Genomic DNA, 19766 nt, shown 5'->3' on the forward strand with positions numbered 1-19766 from the left:
GGTTCTCGTTTTCCTTTCTTCCTATTAAAACGACCCCCTCCCCCAACTTATTTCTTGGTTGGTTTTTGCACAACGAAGTTTCAGCTTCTCAACCTTCTCCCCTGCCTAGGTCTGCAGACCCAGACTGGCCTCCATCTGCAGTCCCCCGGCCCCCTTTTCTGCAACCCTCCCGTCCCCTCCCTTTGCAGGCTGCTGGGTCTGTCCAATACTGTGCTGTGCTAGGGATTGGCACCCGAGGTGGCGTTGAGACTCCGCTGGTGTAGAACTTTGTTGAGTAAAGATCAGTTTCTTGTGAAATCCTTCAAAAAAAAAAAAATCCAGATGTGCCTTGGGAGCGTCTTCTGAGACGTCTCGGCTTTTCCGTGCTCTGGGGCTGTCTGCCCCACACACTTTGGACCGTCATGAATTGGAATCAGTCCCACAACAAGTAAAAACACCACCAAGCACAAAGCTTTACATAGAGTAGATTTCGTAAATATGTTGTAAACTTAAGGAATATATTGTAGTATAATTGTCCTCATTAATCATCCTACCTTAATCATCTTTATTATGAACTAATGTAATACCTACTAGAGGCTTCATGCCTTAGTAGCAAACATCTAGACACCACTCTGCCTTAAGAAAAATAATATGGCCAGTAGCCATAAAGCTCCAACTGTGACCAACCAAATCCATTTCCATCAGTGCAATTTTGTCCCCTAGCAACAATGTAGGACTGAATAAAATTGACCCCAAGGATTTTGGACATTGGAATCTGCAAAAGCAGACTGCCAGTGGGTGCCAAGTCCAACACAACGTTACACACACACACACACAACCCAATCTCTAAATTGTACATTAATCATTTTCTTCTGAGCTTGACACATATTCATGTACCACTAAAAATATATCACTTATTTTTTTCATGCCTGAATCATAATACAAATAGAACATTATATGAATTTTCATATGGCTTACCTTTTTAAAAGGATAGCTTTTATGCTTTGGGGATTCATTCAAGATGATGTGCAATACTATAATTGATTCATTTTTACACATTGTTTTCTTTTCCCTAATTATAAAGGAAATGGTTTTCATGACTAAAGTTGTAGTGTAAAGTTAGCATAGAATTTTAGAGGAAGCTTCAAATCAAGGAAATTCACTCCTGTTCCTAGATTGCTGAGAATCTCTTGTAAATATAGTATAGTTAAGTTTTCAAATGTTTCCTCTAGCTACTGATTATAATATAGTCCTATGCTTTTAATTTGCTGATGTGGAGAATAATATCAGATTTTCTACTGTTGAACAAACTACCATCACATTCCAATAAATTTCAACTTTGTCATAAGGGGTTTTATCTACTGCTGAACAGTTTGCCCACATTTTGCTTAGGGTTTTGCATCTAATCTCATAAATTTGATCAGCATGCCCTTGTCCTTCCTTGTCCGTGGGTAACGATTGTACCCATTTCGTCAGCTTTGTGGCGTGAACTAGGAGCTGTTCCTTTTGCTGTTCTCGGGAAGCTGCTGTAGAAATAGATTTACAACCCCCACAAAGGGTTTCTCGTAGTCCTCTGTAAAAGCATCTGGGCCTCTTGAGTCTGATGTTTTCTTTGAGTAAAAACCGTTCAGAAATCAATTTAATTACTTAAGTCACGTAGTCTGTTCCGGAAGGGCACTCTCACAAGGTCCTGGTGGAGCTGGTGGGTCCTCGTCAGACTGCTATCCACAAAAGGGTGGCCGCTCAAGTCCAGCAGCCCCTCCAAAAAGCTAAGATGAGGCTCCCTGTTCCTCTAAACATGTACAGACTTGGAAACCCTGGCTAAAGTCACTAGGAGTCAGAATCAACTAGATGGGAGGGGACTATTCCTGATCCGGACCCTTAGAGGCATACATGATTCACTCTAGCACTAAGGGAAATTGTTGTCAGTTCAACCCCACCTAGAGATGCCGCAAAAGACAAGACTAGCCATTTTAGCTTCTGGAAAATGCTAAGGGCTAGTTCTACTCGGCATGTGCGAGGCTGCCTGAGTGTGAGCCCACTCAATAGTAATTAACAGCAACAAATTCTTAATATAGTTTAGGTAAGTTTTATTTTCCTAGCATGATTTCCATTTCATGTGAACTTTCACTTTTATCAGTACCAATTTATTTTTAATTGTTGCTTTCATATTTAAATGTTTGGAATATTAATGAAAGTCCCCGTAGTATGCCCCCTTCTCATTGCTCTATTCTTTTTCTGTGGATTTTCTGTCTTTCTTATCAATCTAAGCAGCAGTTGGTCAATTTTGTTAAGTCTTTTGAAAGAATAAATGTTTGGTTTTGGTAATCTTTTTGATTTGATCTTTGTTTGTGATTTAATTAATTTCTACTCTTATCTTTACTGTTTTATTCCTCCTGGATTCCTTCGATTGTTCTCATTCTAACTGAAAGTACAAACTTAGCTTCTTAATTGTAAGCCTTCTTTTCCTCTGATATAAACATTTCAGGTCATGAATTTCCTCCTAAGTGCTCCCTGTAGCTATTTTCTTCAAGTTTTGCTATTATATATTCATTATTTCTTGGTCGTGAGCATTTTAAACTCAATTATAACTTATTGTCTGACTTAGAATTATACAAACGTGATTTTTTAAATTAAATATATTAATTAAATAAATATAATGGAGTAATTTTAATTACTTAAGTGATTTATTTTAGATGACCTATGTGGTATTAGTTCTTTGAAAGCTATTTGATTAGCATAGGATCAATTTTTTTCTATCTCAAATTTCTTTAATAGAATGTGTTACAATTTCCTGGGTTATCTAACTTTTAGATAGTAACCATCATTCACAATACTTGCACTTTTTAAGCTTTATTTCACTAATAATAGATAAGCTATATCTGTTTTCTTTTCACTAGGGTTTGATGGATATATCTTAACTTTCTGACTTCTGTTCTTATGTTTTAGGTGTGCTTTCTATAAGGCCTGAACAGTTTAATGTTGTTTTATATTTTGTGTGCATGTGTGCAAAATTTAAACTATCCTTTTATATTTATATGAAGATAAGTGATGATTTCAACCAGCAAAGTTTGTATTACCTCTGTCTCAATCTTGAAATATTTTCCCTCTCAATTTGGATTTACTGTTGATTTTTCTCTTCTCACCTTTCCCTTCTACATGATTGGAAATCATGCAATCCAATATCTACTTTTTTTTGGTGGTTACTCTAGACATGTTAATATGTTATTTTAAGTTACTGTCTAAACTAAACTAATATATCTATCTTTCAATATCTTTATGTTCAGTAGAACATTGAACCCTGATCCCAGTCTTCTTTAAGCATATGCTAACTAGTAAATAGAAGGGCAGCAAAAACGAGGAAGGCCTTCAATGGACGGATCCACACAGTGGCTGCAGCAATGGGCTTAAGCATAAGAGCAATTATGAGGGTGCCATGGGGCCAGGCAGGGTTTCACTCTGTTGTGCATAGGGTCGGCTGCTATGTGGCTGAACCAACCTAACACCATCTAACATTTCTACATACATTAATTCAATATTTTTATCATATCACAGACACAGTTATTTGTCTTTCAGAGAGCATACTACTTGATACATAGTCAACATTTTCCTCTGTTTACAAACTTGCATTGCCACAGTTCTTCAAAGATATTTTTTCATCAGAGAAAACTTGTTGATTGTGGTAGTTACACAATGTCATGTCAACTTGATTAATAAGAGTCAAGGGGCAGAATCTAGCCTGTCAATCTAGCCAAGGGGCAGAATTTAGCCTGGTGATTCCTACTTGTGGGCGTGGCCTTCCCATAAGGATTCTCTCTTCCTCCCTGGAGGTGGGACACAATCACTTTCTGCTTCATCTTCCTGCTGAGGAGTCATGTGGAGACACTAGCCAGTGCTGAGATGCTTTTACCACCACTGGACCCACAAGACTTTTCACCCACTGGCCTGTGATCTTCCTGCATTTGACATCAGTGGATGTGCTGTATGAGTCTAAAGAGAAACTTATGGACTAGTATTGGACATATGGACTAATATTGGAATTATGGACTTGATCTGAACTTGGAATATTTTCTCAATACATAATTGCTCTTTGATATGAAGCTCTTTCTTACACATATATGAGTGTTAATGACTGTTTCTCTAGTCTGCCTGGATTAACAAATTGATATTAAATTATATAAATTTGAAGTTATTTAAAAATAGCTTTACCTTTGTTCAAAATTTTAAAAACATATCCCCAATGTCTTTTAGCAAATATTTTTGCTATTGATATATTTGTCATTAATCATTGCTTACAAGCAAATTCTCTTTTCTGTCTCTTTAAAAAACATCCTTTTTTTAGTGTTCATTTGCATTACAATATGATGAAATGTAGATTTCCTTTTAATTTATTTCACTTGAAATTTATGAGACTTCATATCTATGAAGGTTGGTATCTTCCATCTGTTCTTGAAAATTCCCAGTTAATATTTTTCTATATTTTCCTCATTTTTAGATTTTATATTAAAATATTTTCAATGTATATGACCATTCTCCAAATATATTTTATATTCTTGTGTCTCTCTATGCGGCAACCTAAGGAACAGCTTTAAATATATTACTGAGATCGTTAATTCTCTCTTTAGCTTTACATAAGATATTTTGCATAATCATTAATTTTTAAAATTATATTTCTTATTTTCAAAAGTTCTGCTTGGTACTTGGTTAATTTTGACAATCTTTTGCTCCTCCACCACACTTTAAATAAATAAATGAGGGTAAAATATATTAAACTTGCTAATTTATACACAATATCTTATCATTTCAATATCTGCTCTATTTGCAAGTCTGATTCAGTAATTTGTTCTATTAAATCTCACTCATTATGGTTTGCTTCCTGGGTTGTCTTTCGATAATTCATGTGCCTTGGAAGTCTGATCATTTGTGTGTATATATGCATGTCTGTGCATGCAAGCACGCATGCAGCATGTAGAATGAGCAAAGGATAAAGCAGGTACTTGGACTTAAAACCAGAATAAACCAAAAACTAAACTCATTGCCAACTCAGTAAATTCCAACTCATAGCAACCTCATGGGACAAGGTAGAACTTCTGTGAGATTCAGAGACTTTACAGGAGTTAAAAGCCCCGTCTTTCTATTGATAGCCAGAGTAGGACATTTAAATTGATTTTCAGCTGGGCTCTAAATGCTATGCACAAAACATTAATTCTGACTCAAGGTCTAGGTAAACACTAGCGTGTCTTTCACAGATTTTCAAGATTTGTTCTGGTCTTTCTTACTGCACAGCCAGAACTAATGCCAAGTTTACATACTATCTCCTGCTGCTGCTGCTGCTGTTAGGTACCTTCAAGGTGGTTCCGACCTAGTGACCCTCTGAACAGCAGAACACTGTAGGGTCCTGCAGCATCATCACAACTGTTCTTCTGCCCTTTTTTAAACCATTTTATTGGGGGCTCGTACAACTCTTATCACAATCCATAAATCCATCCATTGTGCCAAGCACATTTGTTGCCATCATCATTTTCAAAACATTTTCTTTCTACTTGAGGCCTTGGTATCAGCTTCTCATTTCCCCCCTCCCTCCCCTCCCCTCCCCCGCTCATGAACCCTTGATAATTCATAAATTATTATTTTTTCATATCTTACACTGACCGATATCTCCCTTCACCCATTTTTCTGTTGTCCACCCCACTGGGAGGGGGTTATATATAGATCACTGTGATCGGTTCCCCCTTTCTCCACCCACCTTCCCCTTACCCTCCTGGTATCGCTACTCAATATTGGTCCTGAGGGGTTTATTGTCCTGGATTTCCTGTGTTTCATGCGCTTACCTGTACCTGTCGAACATGCTCTGGTGTAGCTGGATTTATAAGGTAGAATTGACGTCATGACAGTGATCGGTTGTCTTTTTACTCAGGTTCATGGTCTTCAAACATGCAAGTTTCAGGCCATAATGGATGAGTAGTTCCCATGTTTTACCAACACAATATTCTTGCTAGTGCTGCCATGCTTGTCTGGATTTTTGCTCTCTTGATGCATATCCTCAAATTTCTTAGTTACCTATCAGATTACCCTTGTATTTTAAAATGACTTCCCCATCATCTTAACCCTCTACTCCAGCAGAGTACATACATCCTCAAAAACTCAAGGGGCATTGATTTGATGGCAGTGAGGTGTTATTTTGTTTATTTGATTTTTGAGATTTCACTGTTTCTTGAAACAAACATTCAAAAAATCATATTAAGGTGCTTTTAGATATCAATGATGTTCATTTTCCTTTAGATACTAAATGCTAATCTGATAGATTTCCCAAAAAAAGGAAAAAGAAAAATACTCAACTGCCATTGAGTCATTCCAATTCACAGCAATTCTATAACACAAGTACAACTGTCCCTGTGGGTTTGGGAGACTATAACTCTTTATGGGAGTACAAAGCCTCGTCTTTGTCCCACCAAGTAGCTGGTGGTTTCAAACAGCTGACCTTGTGGCTAGCAACCCAATATGCGACCATTAAGCTACCAGGGCTGCTTATCTGATGAATAGAAGACTCTTTCAGGGAAAGCAAGAATATAATTACTATATTCCCTACAAAAGCTATTTCCTTGAGATAAACCTTTCTGTCATAACATATTTACAAATGTAGGTTAACAAAGTATTGCTCCAAAACCACAAAAATGTTAGTAAACAAAAATATCTAAATCTGAGGCTCTTGTTGCTTGTTATATCTTCCATCTAGATCTATACACTTCTGAAAACAGTTTTTTCTCACTAATGCTTCCAGGAAAAAAATGTATGCTCTTCAATTTAAAGCACATCAAAACAATAGTTTTGGCATCCATGAGAGACTTAAATTATGTTCCGTTTAAAAGATCTTCGAGTTTGGGGAATAATAAGAAGTCTGATTGGGCACGATCAGGGTTACAGGTTGGATGGAGTAAGATTTGCCCAAGAGTTCCTCATAGGCTCTGCCCTCAATAAAGGAGTAGGTGCACCGGTGTGATGGAAAAATAGATATCTTTTCAGTGCAATATTCCTGGCACTTTTCTCACCTAAATTATTTTCTTTAAAAAAAAATCCTTCAGAATAAATCCCTGCCACAATAAATCCCTGGATTCTTTAGAGAAAAATAGATCAAGATCCCCACTTTGGAATTCCAAAGGTCCGTCACCACCATCTTTTTCAGCTGACCTCTCTGTCTTGAATTTAACTGGCCGAGTGCAGCCCCTCAGAAGCCGGTTTTGATTGGTTCTTCTGTTACGGCTCCCTAATGAGATGAGACAAGTAGGTTCCAGAGACAACTTCTTTGGTAGCCATCCACTTAGCCCAAAGACATGTTTAAACACCTTTTCTCTGGACTAAACCCAGGTGTGTGCAAACTTGAGCCCGAGTGGCAACATGTTCCACTCCCTCTCATCTATACATTTCCCCGGTTTCGCTGTCTAGAAAACCCATGCTAAACTACGACTGTTGCTTTCTCACAGAAACCATTCTGAGCAGCAGAATCACTTAGATATACTTCAGCTGGTTGCCTGCCCTCTGCATTCCTGTGTCCATTCACATTTATTTAGCAATCATTAACTTAGGACTTATTGTATATGGGACACTGTTCTAAGTTCTGGCAAACAGCACCTTACGTAAATGATTATATCTAAATGAGTTGACTGAAGAAAGAAGATACAAAATAGATATAACAGCACTTTGAAAATGAGAAAATCTGCATTGATATCTTTTTGTTATTACCAACTTTATCAAGTGACAATGCAGATAATTTTGTGCTAAACAATGAGAACAGCCTATTCTTTTCCTCTGCACAGGAAAAACAAATCATAACTACAAGAAGGAAAGAGAAGAGGTCTCTGAAGAAGAGACAATCAGGAAATTGATCTTCTTCCGTAAAGTGAAGAATGTAGATGGCAGTGTCTGGCATGGTCTCTCTTAAGGGAGTTTGCATTTTCAAAGCAACTTTCACTGACAAAGTTTCTTGCTTAAAGACATTTTCAAAATTCCTTTAATCTACAAGTCGACACGTCTCAGTTCTCATTCAGTCCCAAATGGAGAAGAAACACCTTGTAATTCACATTCGCCTTCCCAATAAATCAATCGATTTAGCCTGTACAGTGCTCTAATTCAACCTCTATTTCTCCACCAATAAATCTCAGGTTTCACATCCAGAAACAGCTATGGGCCAAAATGAAAGATTTAACAAAACCTCAGCATGGTAGTTGTCGAGTAAGCGCTCTGATACAATTCCACACTATAAACATTTAATGAGACTCGCTCCCACCACAGTATTTACTACCTCAATTTATTTCATAATAGTATATTTGCAGGAGGAAGACAGAGAAAAGGTTATTTTGGATACTTTACCAATACAGTTTCCTGTAAATAAAGAAAAGTGCAACCATTTAATTTACAAAATCATTAAAAAGGGTTAAAATGCTCAATAAATTTGGCTTTATCTAGTTCAGACAGCATCTGCAGCTATTTGTAACTTAGAAATAAAAAAATACATAAAACTCAGGCATTTTGTCCTAGGTTGTGCTTCCATAGATTTGACTGGAGCTGAATCTCAAAGGTAGGTGAGACAGTATTGGGCTCTCGGGATCCTATCTTCAGCAGTCTCTCGGCCTTGTTCAAAATAGGTGGAATGCCTTAGAGAGGACTGTTCTTGAGAAAGGAAGAACATCACTGCAACTTTACCCATCACCACACCTTGCTCAGTTCCCTCCAAGTTCACATGCATGCATACACACACACACACACATACACACACACACAATTTTCTCCGTTTCACCTAACTACTGCCATTTCTTACTGCAAAACTCAATCATAACTAAAAGGAAGAAAGGGAAGCGATCGCAGAGGAAGCGATAATCTGGAAATCTATCTTCTATAAGAGTGGTTCTCAACCTTCCTAATGTCACGACCCTTTAATACAGTTCCTCATGTTGCGGTGACCCCCAACCACAAAATTACTTTCATTGCTACTTCATCACTGTAATTTTGCTACTGTTATGAATCGGGCGACCCCTGTGAAAGGGTTGTTTGACCTCCATAGGGGTCACGACCCACAGGTTGAGAACCACTGTTCTATAATGTGAAGAATGTAGAAGGCAGTGTCTGGATCCCTTATGCAAGCATACCTTGTCACATTCTGTTTCACACTTTTAAAAGATATGGTACACTAGACTATCTTTCCATTCTAGCAAATTCCATTGCACTAGCCACTCCTCAAATGCAGACAATTTCTATTAAAATGACTGATGGGGTAACATTCTTTTCACCAAAAAGTTATTCTACATTTTGGACTTGGGTACATTTTAAATCTCTTTGGTGGTATATATTGACTAAGAATCTTAGTATAGATTATATTGAACTTTATTTAAGTGAATTTACTTTATGGGTCAGAACTAGGTGTAGCACCAAAACTCAAAGAAAGACCCACTTCCCTGAAGTAAATTCTGCTTCATCGTGAGCCTGTAAAACTGATACTAAGTGTTTCTGAGACTGTGTATCCTTATAGGTACAGAAAATCTCCTCTTTCTCTAGTAGAGTGATGGGTAGGTTTAAACCTTGTAGTTAACACCCTGTGTTAGGCTGGGTTGACTAGAGAAATAAAACCAGTGACACTCATATATGTGTAAGAAAGAGTCTTATATCAAGAAGCAATTATATATCAAGAAAACATCTCAGCCCAGCCCAAATCAAGTCCATAAGTCTGATACTAGTCTATAAGTCCCTCTTCAGACTCTTGCAGCCACAGGCCGTGATGCAGAATGCAGGAAGAACACAAGCCGGTGGGTTCAAACGCTTGCGGATCCAATGACAGTGGTAACAGTTCAGGGCTCTGGCAGCCACCAGTCAGCCAGCAGGAAGGAGAAGGCAAAGAGATGAGGGGAGGTTGCCAGGGCCCTCCTTACAAAAGACCACACCCACAAGGAGACACCATCAGGCTGACAGACAGATTAAATCCCACCCCTACACTTCTTTGTATCTTCAAGTTAACACGAAATTATGTAACTATCACACAGCCCAACAAGTCACCTACTTCCCCACCAGAACGCCATTATTGTAGCACTCACCACCCACTGCTTTTGAGTTAATTCCCACCCACAGTGACCCTATAGGACAGAGTAGAAATACTCCCTAGACCTTCCAAAACTATAAATCTTTATGAAAGCCAACAGCCTCATCTTTTTACCACTGAGCAGCTGGGCGGTTTGAATTCTTGGCTTTACAGTTAACAGCCAAATGCCCAAACCACTAAGCCACCTGGGTTCCTTTGGTAAAATTCTGAAAATAATAATTCTGGATTCATAGAGACCAGATTCACATCCTGACTACTATTGCTAACTTTCTGACTTGAGCAATTTATAATCTAAAGTTTCAGTATTCTTTTCTATAAAAGAAAATTTGAAAATACCATCTAGGGTCAATGTAATAATTAAATTATAAATTTATGTAAAGCTCTTAGAAATGAACAATAATTATATATTTGATACATTGGGTACGTAACCAAACTCTGGATGGTACAGCAGTTAATGTACTCAGTTGCTAACCAAACGTTTGGAACTTTGATCCTTTACCGGCATCCTAGAGGTAAGGCGGGTAACCTGTGTCTTAGTATCAGCTCCCGAAAAGCCCGTGGAACATAGCTCTGTTCTGACACACGTGCAACTGCAGTGCTTACTGACTCACTAATCTGATACTAATTTCAGTGGTATAAGTTTAGTAAACAATGGGACACCAGAGTATTATTAGAACCAAAACTTCTTATACTTTATGAAGACTTTTTTCCTAAAATTTTCACACGAAACAAACAAAAAAGCGAAACCCACTGCCATCAAGTTATTTTGATTCCCAGTGACCTTATAGAGACTTTCTGAGACTAAAACTCTTTATGGGAATGGAGAGCCTCATCTTTCTCCCATGAAGCAACTGGTGAGTTTGAACCACCAATCTTTCAGTTAGTAGCCCAACACCTAGCCCACAGTGCCATCAGATATCAATAACTAATTTTCAGAAAATTTCATATGGATTGCAATAAATGGGAATTTAATAACATGGAATTGGAAATTAAGACACCCATTCAAAATATGTAATTAAGGGAAAGTTTTTTGAAAAGCTGCTCTAAATTTAAATATATTAATAATCTACTAAGTTTCTCACAAAAATAATGTTTTGAATAAGATACACTTCATGTACCTTTATGTGTTTAGGTTTTTCAGTGATATAACTGAAATGTTAGCAATTTTAAGTATAATGATTTCTTTCTAACAGAGTAATCTGCCTTTTTCATATTGACTACTAATGACAGAGAAGAGGTGAGATTTACTTAGTTATTATGTGACAGGGACTGATCTAAGCATCATAACTCCTGCTGTTTGCCATCAAGTTATTCTGATGCTTGGAAAGCCCATCGGACAGAGTCCAACTACCCCCATAAGATTTCTAAGCTGAGACCTTTGGGCAGCAGACTGCCCATCGTTGCCCCATGATGTGGCTTATGAGTTTGAACCACCAATCTCTCCGTAAGTAGCCAAGTGCTTAGCCATCATGTCACCAGGACACCTAAATATTTTAACATGTATTACTAATTCATCAATACCAATCACATCACTAACACATCACTCACAGTAGGTCCTGGTATTATTCCCATTTTATGATGAAACCCGTGAAGTTACATTAATAAATTTCCCCAGGTAGCACAGGCAATAAGTACCACATCTGAATAGAAATCCAGTCATTTGGGTTCTTGGTCCTTTTCCTTAATTGATACCTGATATTGTTTCCCATCGAGTAATTATTTGCCTGATTGGGGTTGTCAGCAATCCTTCACATCATAACCTAACCGAACCCTAAATCTTTCAAACCCCACATATCTAAAACTGATTTTGTGATCTTCTGCCCAAAGCTTGCTTCATCCATATAACCTTGAACATCAACACTGGTGAAAATATCATCAAACTCTTAAGTATCTGTGATAGGTACAAAGATGTAGTCCAAATTTCCCGGCAGGTATGAGTTTGGGGGGGTATAGCCAGAAGACAAATTCTTCAGAATACAACCCAACTTCATAGCGTGACACATCATCACTCTTGAAGGCATACTGTTTCCCAGGGCAGCCTGCATCCAGCAAATTTCCCAAGACAAGTGATCAAAAGAAGTGAGAATATAAAGCATTGGCCATCTCTACTGGATGGAGCACACTGCGAAGTGCAAGGTTTTTTTCCCCAAACTTCCCAGCAGATGGTCCAGGCTTTATAGGCCTAGCTCACAGGTTGACTTCTTCCTCCATCAGTCTGCCTGTCCCCTTCCCTCAGAGCTGCTGCTGTCTAAAATTACCTTGTGCTCCAAACACCGCCAAGAGCTCAGCATGTGGCCCTGGACAACCCAGCAGCAGAGACACGCCCCAAGTCCTCCCTTTGTCTTATATTTCACGTGCAGTCTGACAACAATCTACTTGACTCTACTGTTAAAATAGAGCTTGAAGATAACCAATAATCACCACCTACACTGATGCCACCTTGGTCCAATCAGCCACTTCTGTCACCTGAGTTACTAGAGCAGCTTTGGGCTTTTCTTCTTTTCCTCTATACTGCAGACAAGGTGGCCTTTCAAGACACAACTCTCAGTGTGTCATATCTCTGTTAAAACTTTAACGCCGGTCTCCATTCAACTTGTAATAAAAGTCAGCATGCTTAATGGCCGACACAAGCATCTTAGAGCTGGCCCATTGACTCTCTGATCTCATTTTCTGTGGCTTCTCCCTTCCTTCTCTCCATGCAAGTACTTTGGTTTCTATGCTCTTACTTACACACAAGAGCATTCCATCAGCTCGATTCTCTTACCTCCTGCAAGCCTTTGATAACATCTCCCCTTCTCAATGTGTGTGTGTATTTACTTATTTGTATATAATATCATTTACTCATGATGATTTCTGCTTTTGGTTTTGGCCTATATTTTCGTCCTTCACAAGGGCAGCAATCTGATAGTCCCTAACCACAGTTAATATCTGTGGAAAGAATAAATCCTATATTTTATAGTTGATCTACAGAAAATAAAGTCATCACTTATATCTAATTAATAATCCCTAATAAAGTTAATTGGCTTCCTTGAAAAAATAGAAAGGCATCAGAAACCCACTGATGGCATATTTTCCTATTGATCAATTCATTGGAAGAAACGAGAGAGAGATAGAGGAGTTGTTTTATTTGGTAACTGGCGTTTTATTTTCTCATACTCTAAACATGGCTCTGAAAACCACACTTCAGGTTATTCTTTTTTTAGTTTTCATATTGGGGCATCAGATCACATTTTACCTTTTTCAACCTACCTCAAGTTCCTCAAGGGCACATCCCAGGGTTGCAGCCGGGGGTTCTGCTGAGGCCTGCATGTTCTGGATGCCTTGTGAGGCATTTGAAATCACAGTAAGGGCATTTTGAATTTCTTCACAAACGGTGTCCTTGCTAGCTTTTAGGGAAGCAACATCCGAATGCTCCAAACAAGCGGAGCAAATGGAATGTAAGAGAGGAGAGTTCTCCTTCAGTGAGGCCCGGGCCCCTGCAATTTCATCCCTTTGTTTTGCAGATTTTAGGTCCTGAGAAGAGAAAATAAAAAGACTGTGTCTCACAATAGGCAATGGAGGAAAGGCACATAAGAAGCTCCATCTATCCTTCAATATAACTGAAAAATGGGAGACACTAAGAAGTTAGCTGTAATTGAATATCAAGGCATCAATTATTCTACACTACTTCAAATTCTGTTCAAAGTTCTACAATAGAAAAGGTGAGCCAATTAGCAAGGAAAGGTCACAATGGTGCAGATGTATAAAAACTGAGTAGATCTTAACATTTGTCAGTCATATCCTCATAAGTCATAAAAACACTCTGGCACTTGCATTATTAAGCACATTATAAGAGAGCTTGAATTACAGGGATGCTGATTACCTATTTCCATAAATGCTGATAATTGCATTTAACCTTTTCATTAAGACTAAATAAATTGAGTTAAGAACACTAAATTGGACCTCCCACACTCTGCTCTTTTTCCAATCTCTTTTGGAAATATTTATTAATAAATAAACTAATCCTGGTCTGCCTTTCTTTAACATTTATTTAATAAATAGCTGTTGAGCACATAGCATGCGTTAGTTAGCCCTTATGCAAGAATCAGAGAAACTGTGTGAACAATCCAATAAGAACTTGGTTCTCCTCAAGTTTCTGATCCAGTCAGTAGGTAAACAATGAATTGAGTAAATAAATATACAGAGCAATTTCGCCTAAGGATAGATGCTATAAAGAAAGCACAAAATAATACAGATATAGACCTTAGGACGGAAAGTTGCCTTAGCGGAGGTGGTGGGAGAAGATACTTCTGTGAAATTGACAGTGGCAGTGAGACCTCAAGGAAGAACAAACCAGACAGAAGCAGAGAAAGTCAGAGTCCAGTCTCAGTGATAGCTGATTCAATCGAGCTCGGACTACAATGAAGTATTATCTTCAGCAAAGGATGAAGGTTAGCACCATCAGCGGTGTCACGTGGATCTCATGTAACATATATATCACGTGAGGTGACGAGAGAATACTTCCCTTTTGTGGTCTTCTCTCCCAAACCCTAAAAACCGAGTCTAATCATGAGGAAAACAGCAAGCAACCCCAGACTGGGAAGGGTCGTACAGGCTTCCTAACGAGTACTCACGACTGTTAAGGTCACGGAAAACAAGAAATGACTAATGAACTGTCAGACCCAACGAGACTGGGAGACATGACAACTGAACACAATGTGGTACCCTGGACAGCATCCGGAAGTGGAGGAAGGAGGTGATGTATGAAGAAAGTCCAGAGTTAGCGATTCCTTCATTGTGGCAAAAGCAAGATGTTAAGCAGGAGGAAACCAAAAGAAGGACAGATAGAAACTCTTTGCATGATATTTGCAACATTTATGTAAATCTAAAATTATTCTCAAATAATTAAAAAGAAAAAACTAGTTCAAGGAAGCCTAACAATAGCTTGTGCATGTCATGTGCAATGTCTTATTTAATCCTCATTAAAGCTCATACAATAAAGATGAGGAAACCATTTCCTTACCCAAGCAACAGAACCAGCAAGTATCCTTTCTGTGCCTAATGTCAGCATGATTCCCTGATCCTGGTGCTAACAAATATATTATACTCCTTCCCTCCACAGGAAGCATTTACAGTATTTTCTACACAACACAATGCAACTGTAAAGTACTTCTTATAAAGTATACTAAGCATCATGTGATAGTTTCTTGTGCCAACCTGGCCGGTGAACACATGTGGGATTAATTGAAGGGCAGAGAGATAAATGGCTCTGTGAGCCTCACCTTTCTGGTTTTCTGGTCCCTTGCTCTCTGATAGTCGACCAGGGTGGGCTGCCTTCGCTAGTTCTCTGCCTCACCTGGCAAGGCTCACTTCCTGCAAGACATCCCCGAGGAGAAGCTGCATGGACCTACCCAGACGCCATCCTGGGTGCTGGAGCAGCTGTGTGGAGACCCCTGCCAGCGCTGAGATGCTTACACGTTCACTGATTCAGCTTGCCTCCTGCAGCTGGCGTCATTGTGTGTGTTTTGTGAATTTGAGGAGGGCTTTGTAGATCGATGTCCGACATATGGACTAATGTCAGATTTATGGGCTTGGACTGGACTGGATCGGGATGCTTAATGTACAATTATAAAACCCTCTTTTATAAAATATGAGTGTGTATGAATTTTGTTTCTCCAGTCTACCCAGACTAACACACATCACAACTCCCTCAACATGGAAATAGTCATCATAGAACTAGTAACTTTTACAGCTGGTATCGTTAACCTCATTTTCACAAGTATTTAGAGCAAGGACATTAAGAAGCTGGGAAGAGAACTTATATCTCATGCAAGGCACAGACACGAAGCTTTTTGTTCACATGACTCTGATATCTAGGAATCATGCTTCCTGAGGTTAATCAGTGGGTTGTGCTGCTGTATTTTTAGTGCTTTCCCTGCTACTTCCTGCAGGGTTTTGGAGGGGATTAACTTCATTACAAGATGTAGGGAGGACAGTTAGAATCTATTTTCATACTCACAAATTACAGCTCCCCCCCCCCCAAGACATTCTTTGGTTTTCTTAACTTGCTACGATTCCCCCCTTAGACTAGGGCAAGTCAGAAAGCATTGCTACCAGAGTGCATTCTGTTATTGCAAACAAAATGTGTTTACACATGTTTCTGATACCAGCAGTTGGTGGAGTGCCGAGAAGTTCTCTTCATGATTCATTTGGTTTTCTCTAAAGCAGGGTGCCTTCAAAAAGAATAAAGAAATAAAAGTCCGATAAAAACAGTGGCTTCTGAGGGAATATGCTGGAACAGTTAAACTCCAGGCAGAGAAGTCATCTCAGAAGGTAGGGCTATTGTTGGTTTTTCTCACCTACAAAGGCATAATCCTGATAAATTTCCTCTAAGGACAGAGGACAATCATAGGGGGTTCTGATAAAGAATTCAAGGACATTAAAAACTGCATCGGTGAGAAAAGACCCTCACCACAAGGTACCTAGAGATATTTCAAGGGTAACAAGGATTGTCCTATCAGAAGTTCACTGAGAAACTTTATCGTATCTACCCTTAAGCCTTAATCTTGCCTCTGTAGACTTTTTATGTTCCTCAAACTCAAAGGCTGTTTAAAAGGAAGATGTGAATCCTCCATGGATCCCCAAATCACCATCTTCCTGTGTAAAGGCAAGTGTAGAGTTCTCCTGGGAAGTGCTACAGAGACGAAAGCACTACTTTTACAAGTGTACAGGTCAAGATGGAGAGTACATGCAGAAACAATAGCTTCATATTTCAATATATTTTTCTTTAATAAAGCTTTGATTTTGTAGCAATATTTTTTGACTTGCCCACATATTTCTAGTTTAGATTCTCGTTTCAGCACTGCAGGTGCAATGAGAAGGGCAAGTTATCTAATCTTTCAGATGTTCCATCTCTAGGAATAATGCTTCCTGAGGATAATGATACTTCTGCCAACTCTCATTGATTAAGAAGCTAATCAAAAAGGGCATAGAACTGAAAACAGGAAGCACCATGGAAATAGGACAGAATTCATTTATTCCTTAAAGATATCAAAGTTTTGTTCTATGATGGTCTTTGTATATTGCAAAAATAGGCATCTACATTCATCACAGTGTGACTTAAAAGGGTAAATAATTTAATGTTCAGAAAGGACACTCCCCAGAAGACTGACTATAAAAATGTAAAGACTTAAAAAGAAGGAAAGAGAATTATCTGTATATGGCCGTCTAATGGAAACAATACATCATTCCCACTGAAGTGACCAACACATACACTCCTTTATGTAGAAAGGCGGGGTCAGTGGTTAGAGAGTTTCTCACAGGTGGATAACTGTGAACATAAACGATTACAAGGAAAGCCAAAGTTGAAAAATAATTTATTTGGTTGGGATAGTGGCTTTGTATATATCTGAAGGAAAATTGTGATTATACTAATCCTCTGAGGACTTTGGAATTTAAAACACTTGAGTTTTCTGACTGTTCTTTGTCATTTCTGCCCGAAGCAATGACAAAATCCCTAAAGCACAGAGATCCCCCAAATAAAAAGTCAGCAAGCCTATGAGAAAGAACTGTTTCCCCCGCATCACAAAAATAGCATCCTAAGACAGGAAGTGTGTGTGTGGGGTGGGGTGGGGAGGCAAAAGGAGGCTTCAAAGTTTAAGTAAGAGAAAATGAGAAGGCAAGACCATTTTTGCCAAAGGACATCACACAAGATTAATTTAATACAGCAGGTAGGCACATAGATAAAAGAGAGAATTAATGAATGCCATTCTTCAAAATAAACCATTTTCATTCTGATGTTTTTAGTGATGCTATTTTGTTTTAACAGATGACACCACGGGTTCGAAGGTGGACAGGTTGTCTATTTATCATAAACTTGTATGCCAGGCCAAAGTGGAAAATAAATGATAGAGTCCATTAGGGATTCCTCTGGATGAAATACTATGAGGAATTCAGCTCTTTGGGGATTGGTACTTACTGAATATAGACGTGTATATACTTTTAAGTGCTCCAGAAGAAATAGCTCACATGAGATTTTCAAGTTAAGGAGACATTAAATACCTCCAGCTGATGAAGAAACACACAGATGGGTTGAAAAACGAAGACCTTACAAGTCTGTGCAAGTGGGTAGAGAAATAACATATGAGTTTTAACCCTGGCAAGAGAACAAAATATATTTAGGCATTTTAAAGATCACAAAGTATAAAAGTGAAGGTTCTAAACTATCGGTTAATTAAGTCAATCACTCATTTAACAAATACTGTTAATCCCCTACTTTATCTCAGGCACTGTGCTAAATGTGGGAAATATGAAAATAAAGAGTTTATAGACCAGAATGGGTGGAAAAATAAACAGGTTAATAGGGACAACTGGTATCACAGAAAAACAATCTCTAAACTTGGGTTGTGATTGATGAGGAATTTTTTTTAAAAAAGTGATTCTTAAACAATGACTGAGAGCCATCCTCATGAACAGTGCACAACAGAACAAGCAGAGCCCACAGCACATGCAAATGTCTGAGACACGCGTGAGTGAAGTGTGCCACTGAGGGTGGCCCTAGAAACCAGAGGACAAGACCCCTGAGTAAGAATGGAGAGAAATCCGGTACAAAGGCAGGCAGGAGCTGCTTCACAGGCCATCCCAACACCTCTGATCCTCACCAAGATCAGACGTGTAAGCTCTGCAGTAGTCTTTGAAGAGACTAGAGACCATGAAGTCGCAGTCTGAGAGAACAGGTCATCATCCAGACAAGAGAGGTCGAGTGCCTACACTAAGTTTTTCAATGGCATAGAAGAGAAAGGATGAACCGTAGCAATATCTAGGAAGCAGAAATGTTAAGACTTTGTGAAATGTAGACATCTGATGGGGGAGTAAAGAGAGAAGATGTTAAAAAATTCCCAGAAAAGTGTTGGAGCTATTCTGCATCTAATTAATTATTAACCAAAATGAGAAATACAGAATGCAGAATATGTTTGAAGAGAAAAGTGATGTACATTTGTGATTTACTGAACATGAGATGTCAACATAAGATCCAAATGAAAATAAAACTGCACATGGATCTAGAATTCAGAGAAGAGGCCGGGCTAGAGAGAGAGATTTGTGAATCACTCACCATACATGCAGTTGAAACCATATTGGTAAAGGTTTTTGAGGATCCACATAGATACATGTTACAATGAGGAGAACTTGGTGGTCATTATAATGACCTTGTCCTTGGGATGTCAATTTAGTAGTCTACCCCAAAAGGTCAAAAATACATTTGGTATCTACCCAAAAGTAATTAGAAAATGCTAACCTGTCAAAAACTGTAAGGAAGCAAATGAAGCTCACATGTCCTAGAGTTTAAAGTCTGGAATTACTTGGGGTTAATTATAGTCTTCATACTCTTGTAAGAAAGGACTTGATATAAATATATTTACATATGCACATGCCTGTATTTAGACCTCTATAAGTGCCCTTTGTCTCCTAGTTCTTTCCTCTATTTCCTTTTACTTTCCCTTGTTCTACTATCAATGTTCAGCCTTCATTTGGGTTTCAGTAATTCCTCTCCATTACATTGCTGTGATCAAGCCCTATCAGGCCTCCTATCCGCTTCTCGCCATCGATTTAGAGCTATGTGCATATACTTATAGGTTTAGTATTAAGATAGCAGATGGACATTGGGCCTCCACTCAAGTACTCCCTCAATGCAAGAACACTTTGTTCTATTAAACTGGAATTC

General features: G+C 38.6%; 1 protein-coding gene across 1 annotated transcript in view; it reads right to left on the minus strand.

The window, feature by feature from the left end:
• Positions 1–19766, minus strand: part of CTNNA3 (catenin alpha 3) — a 543156-nt gene that overhangs the window by 129355 nt on the left and 394035 nt on the right. The window contains exon 6 of the mRNA XM_045291701.1: positions 13316–13579. Within this exon, the coding sequence (XP_045147636.1) occupies positions 13316–13579 (264 nt within the window). The remainder of the gene's footprint in view (positions 1–13315; positions 13580–19766) is intronic.

The sequence above is a fragment of the Echinops telfairi genome, unplaced genomic scaffold (assembly GCF_000313985.2).
Source record: "Echinops telfairi isolate 266 unplaced genomic scaffold, ASM31398v2 ScPeMD7_70;HRSCAF=299, whole genome shotgun sequence".
In the NCBI taxonomy this organism is placed as follows: Eukaryota; Metazoa; Chordata; class Mammalia; order Afrosoricida; family Tenrecidae; genus Echinops; species Echinops telfairi.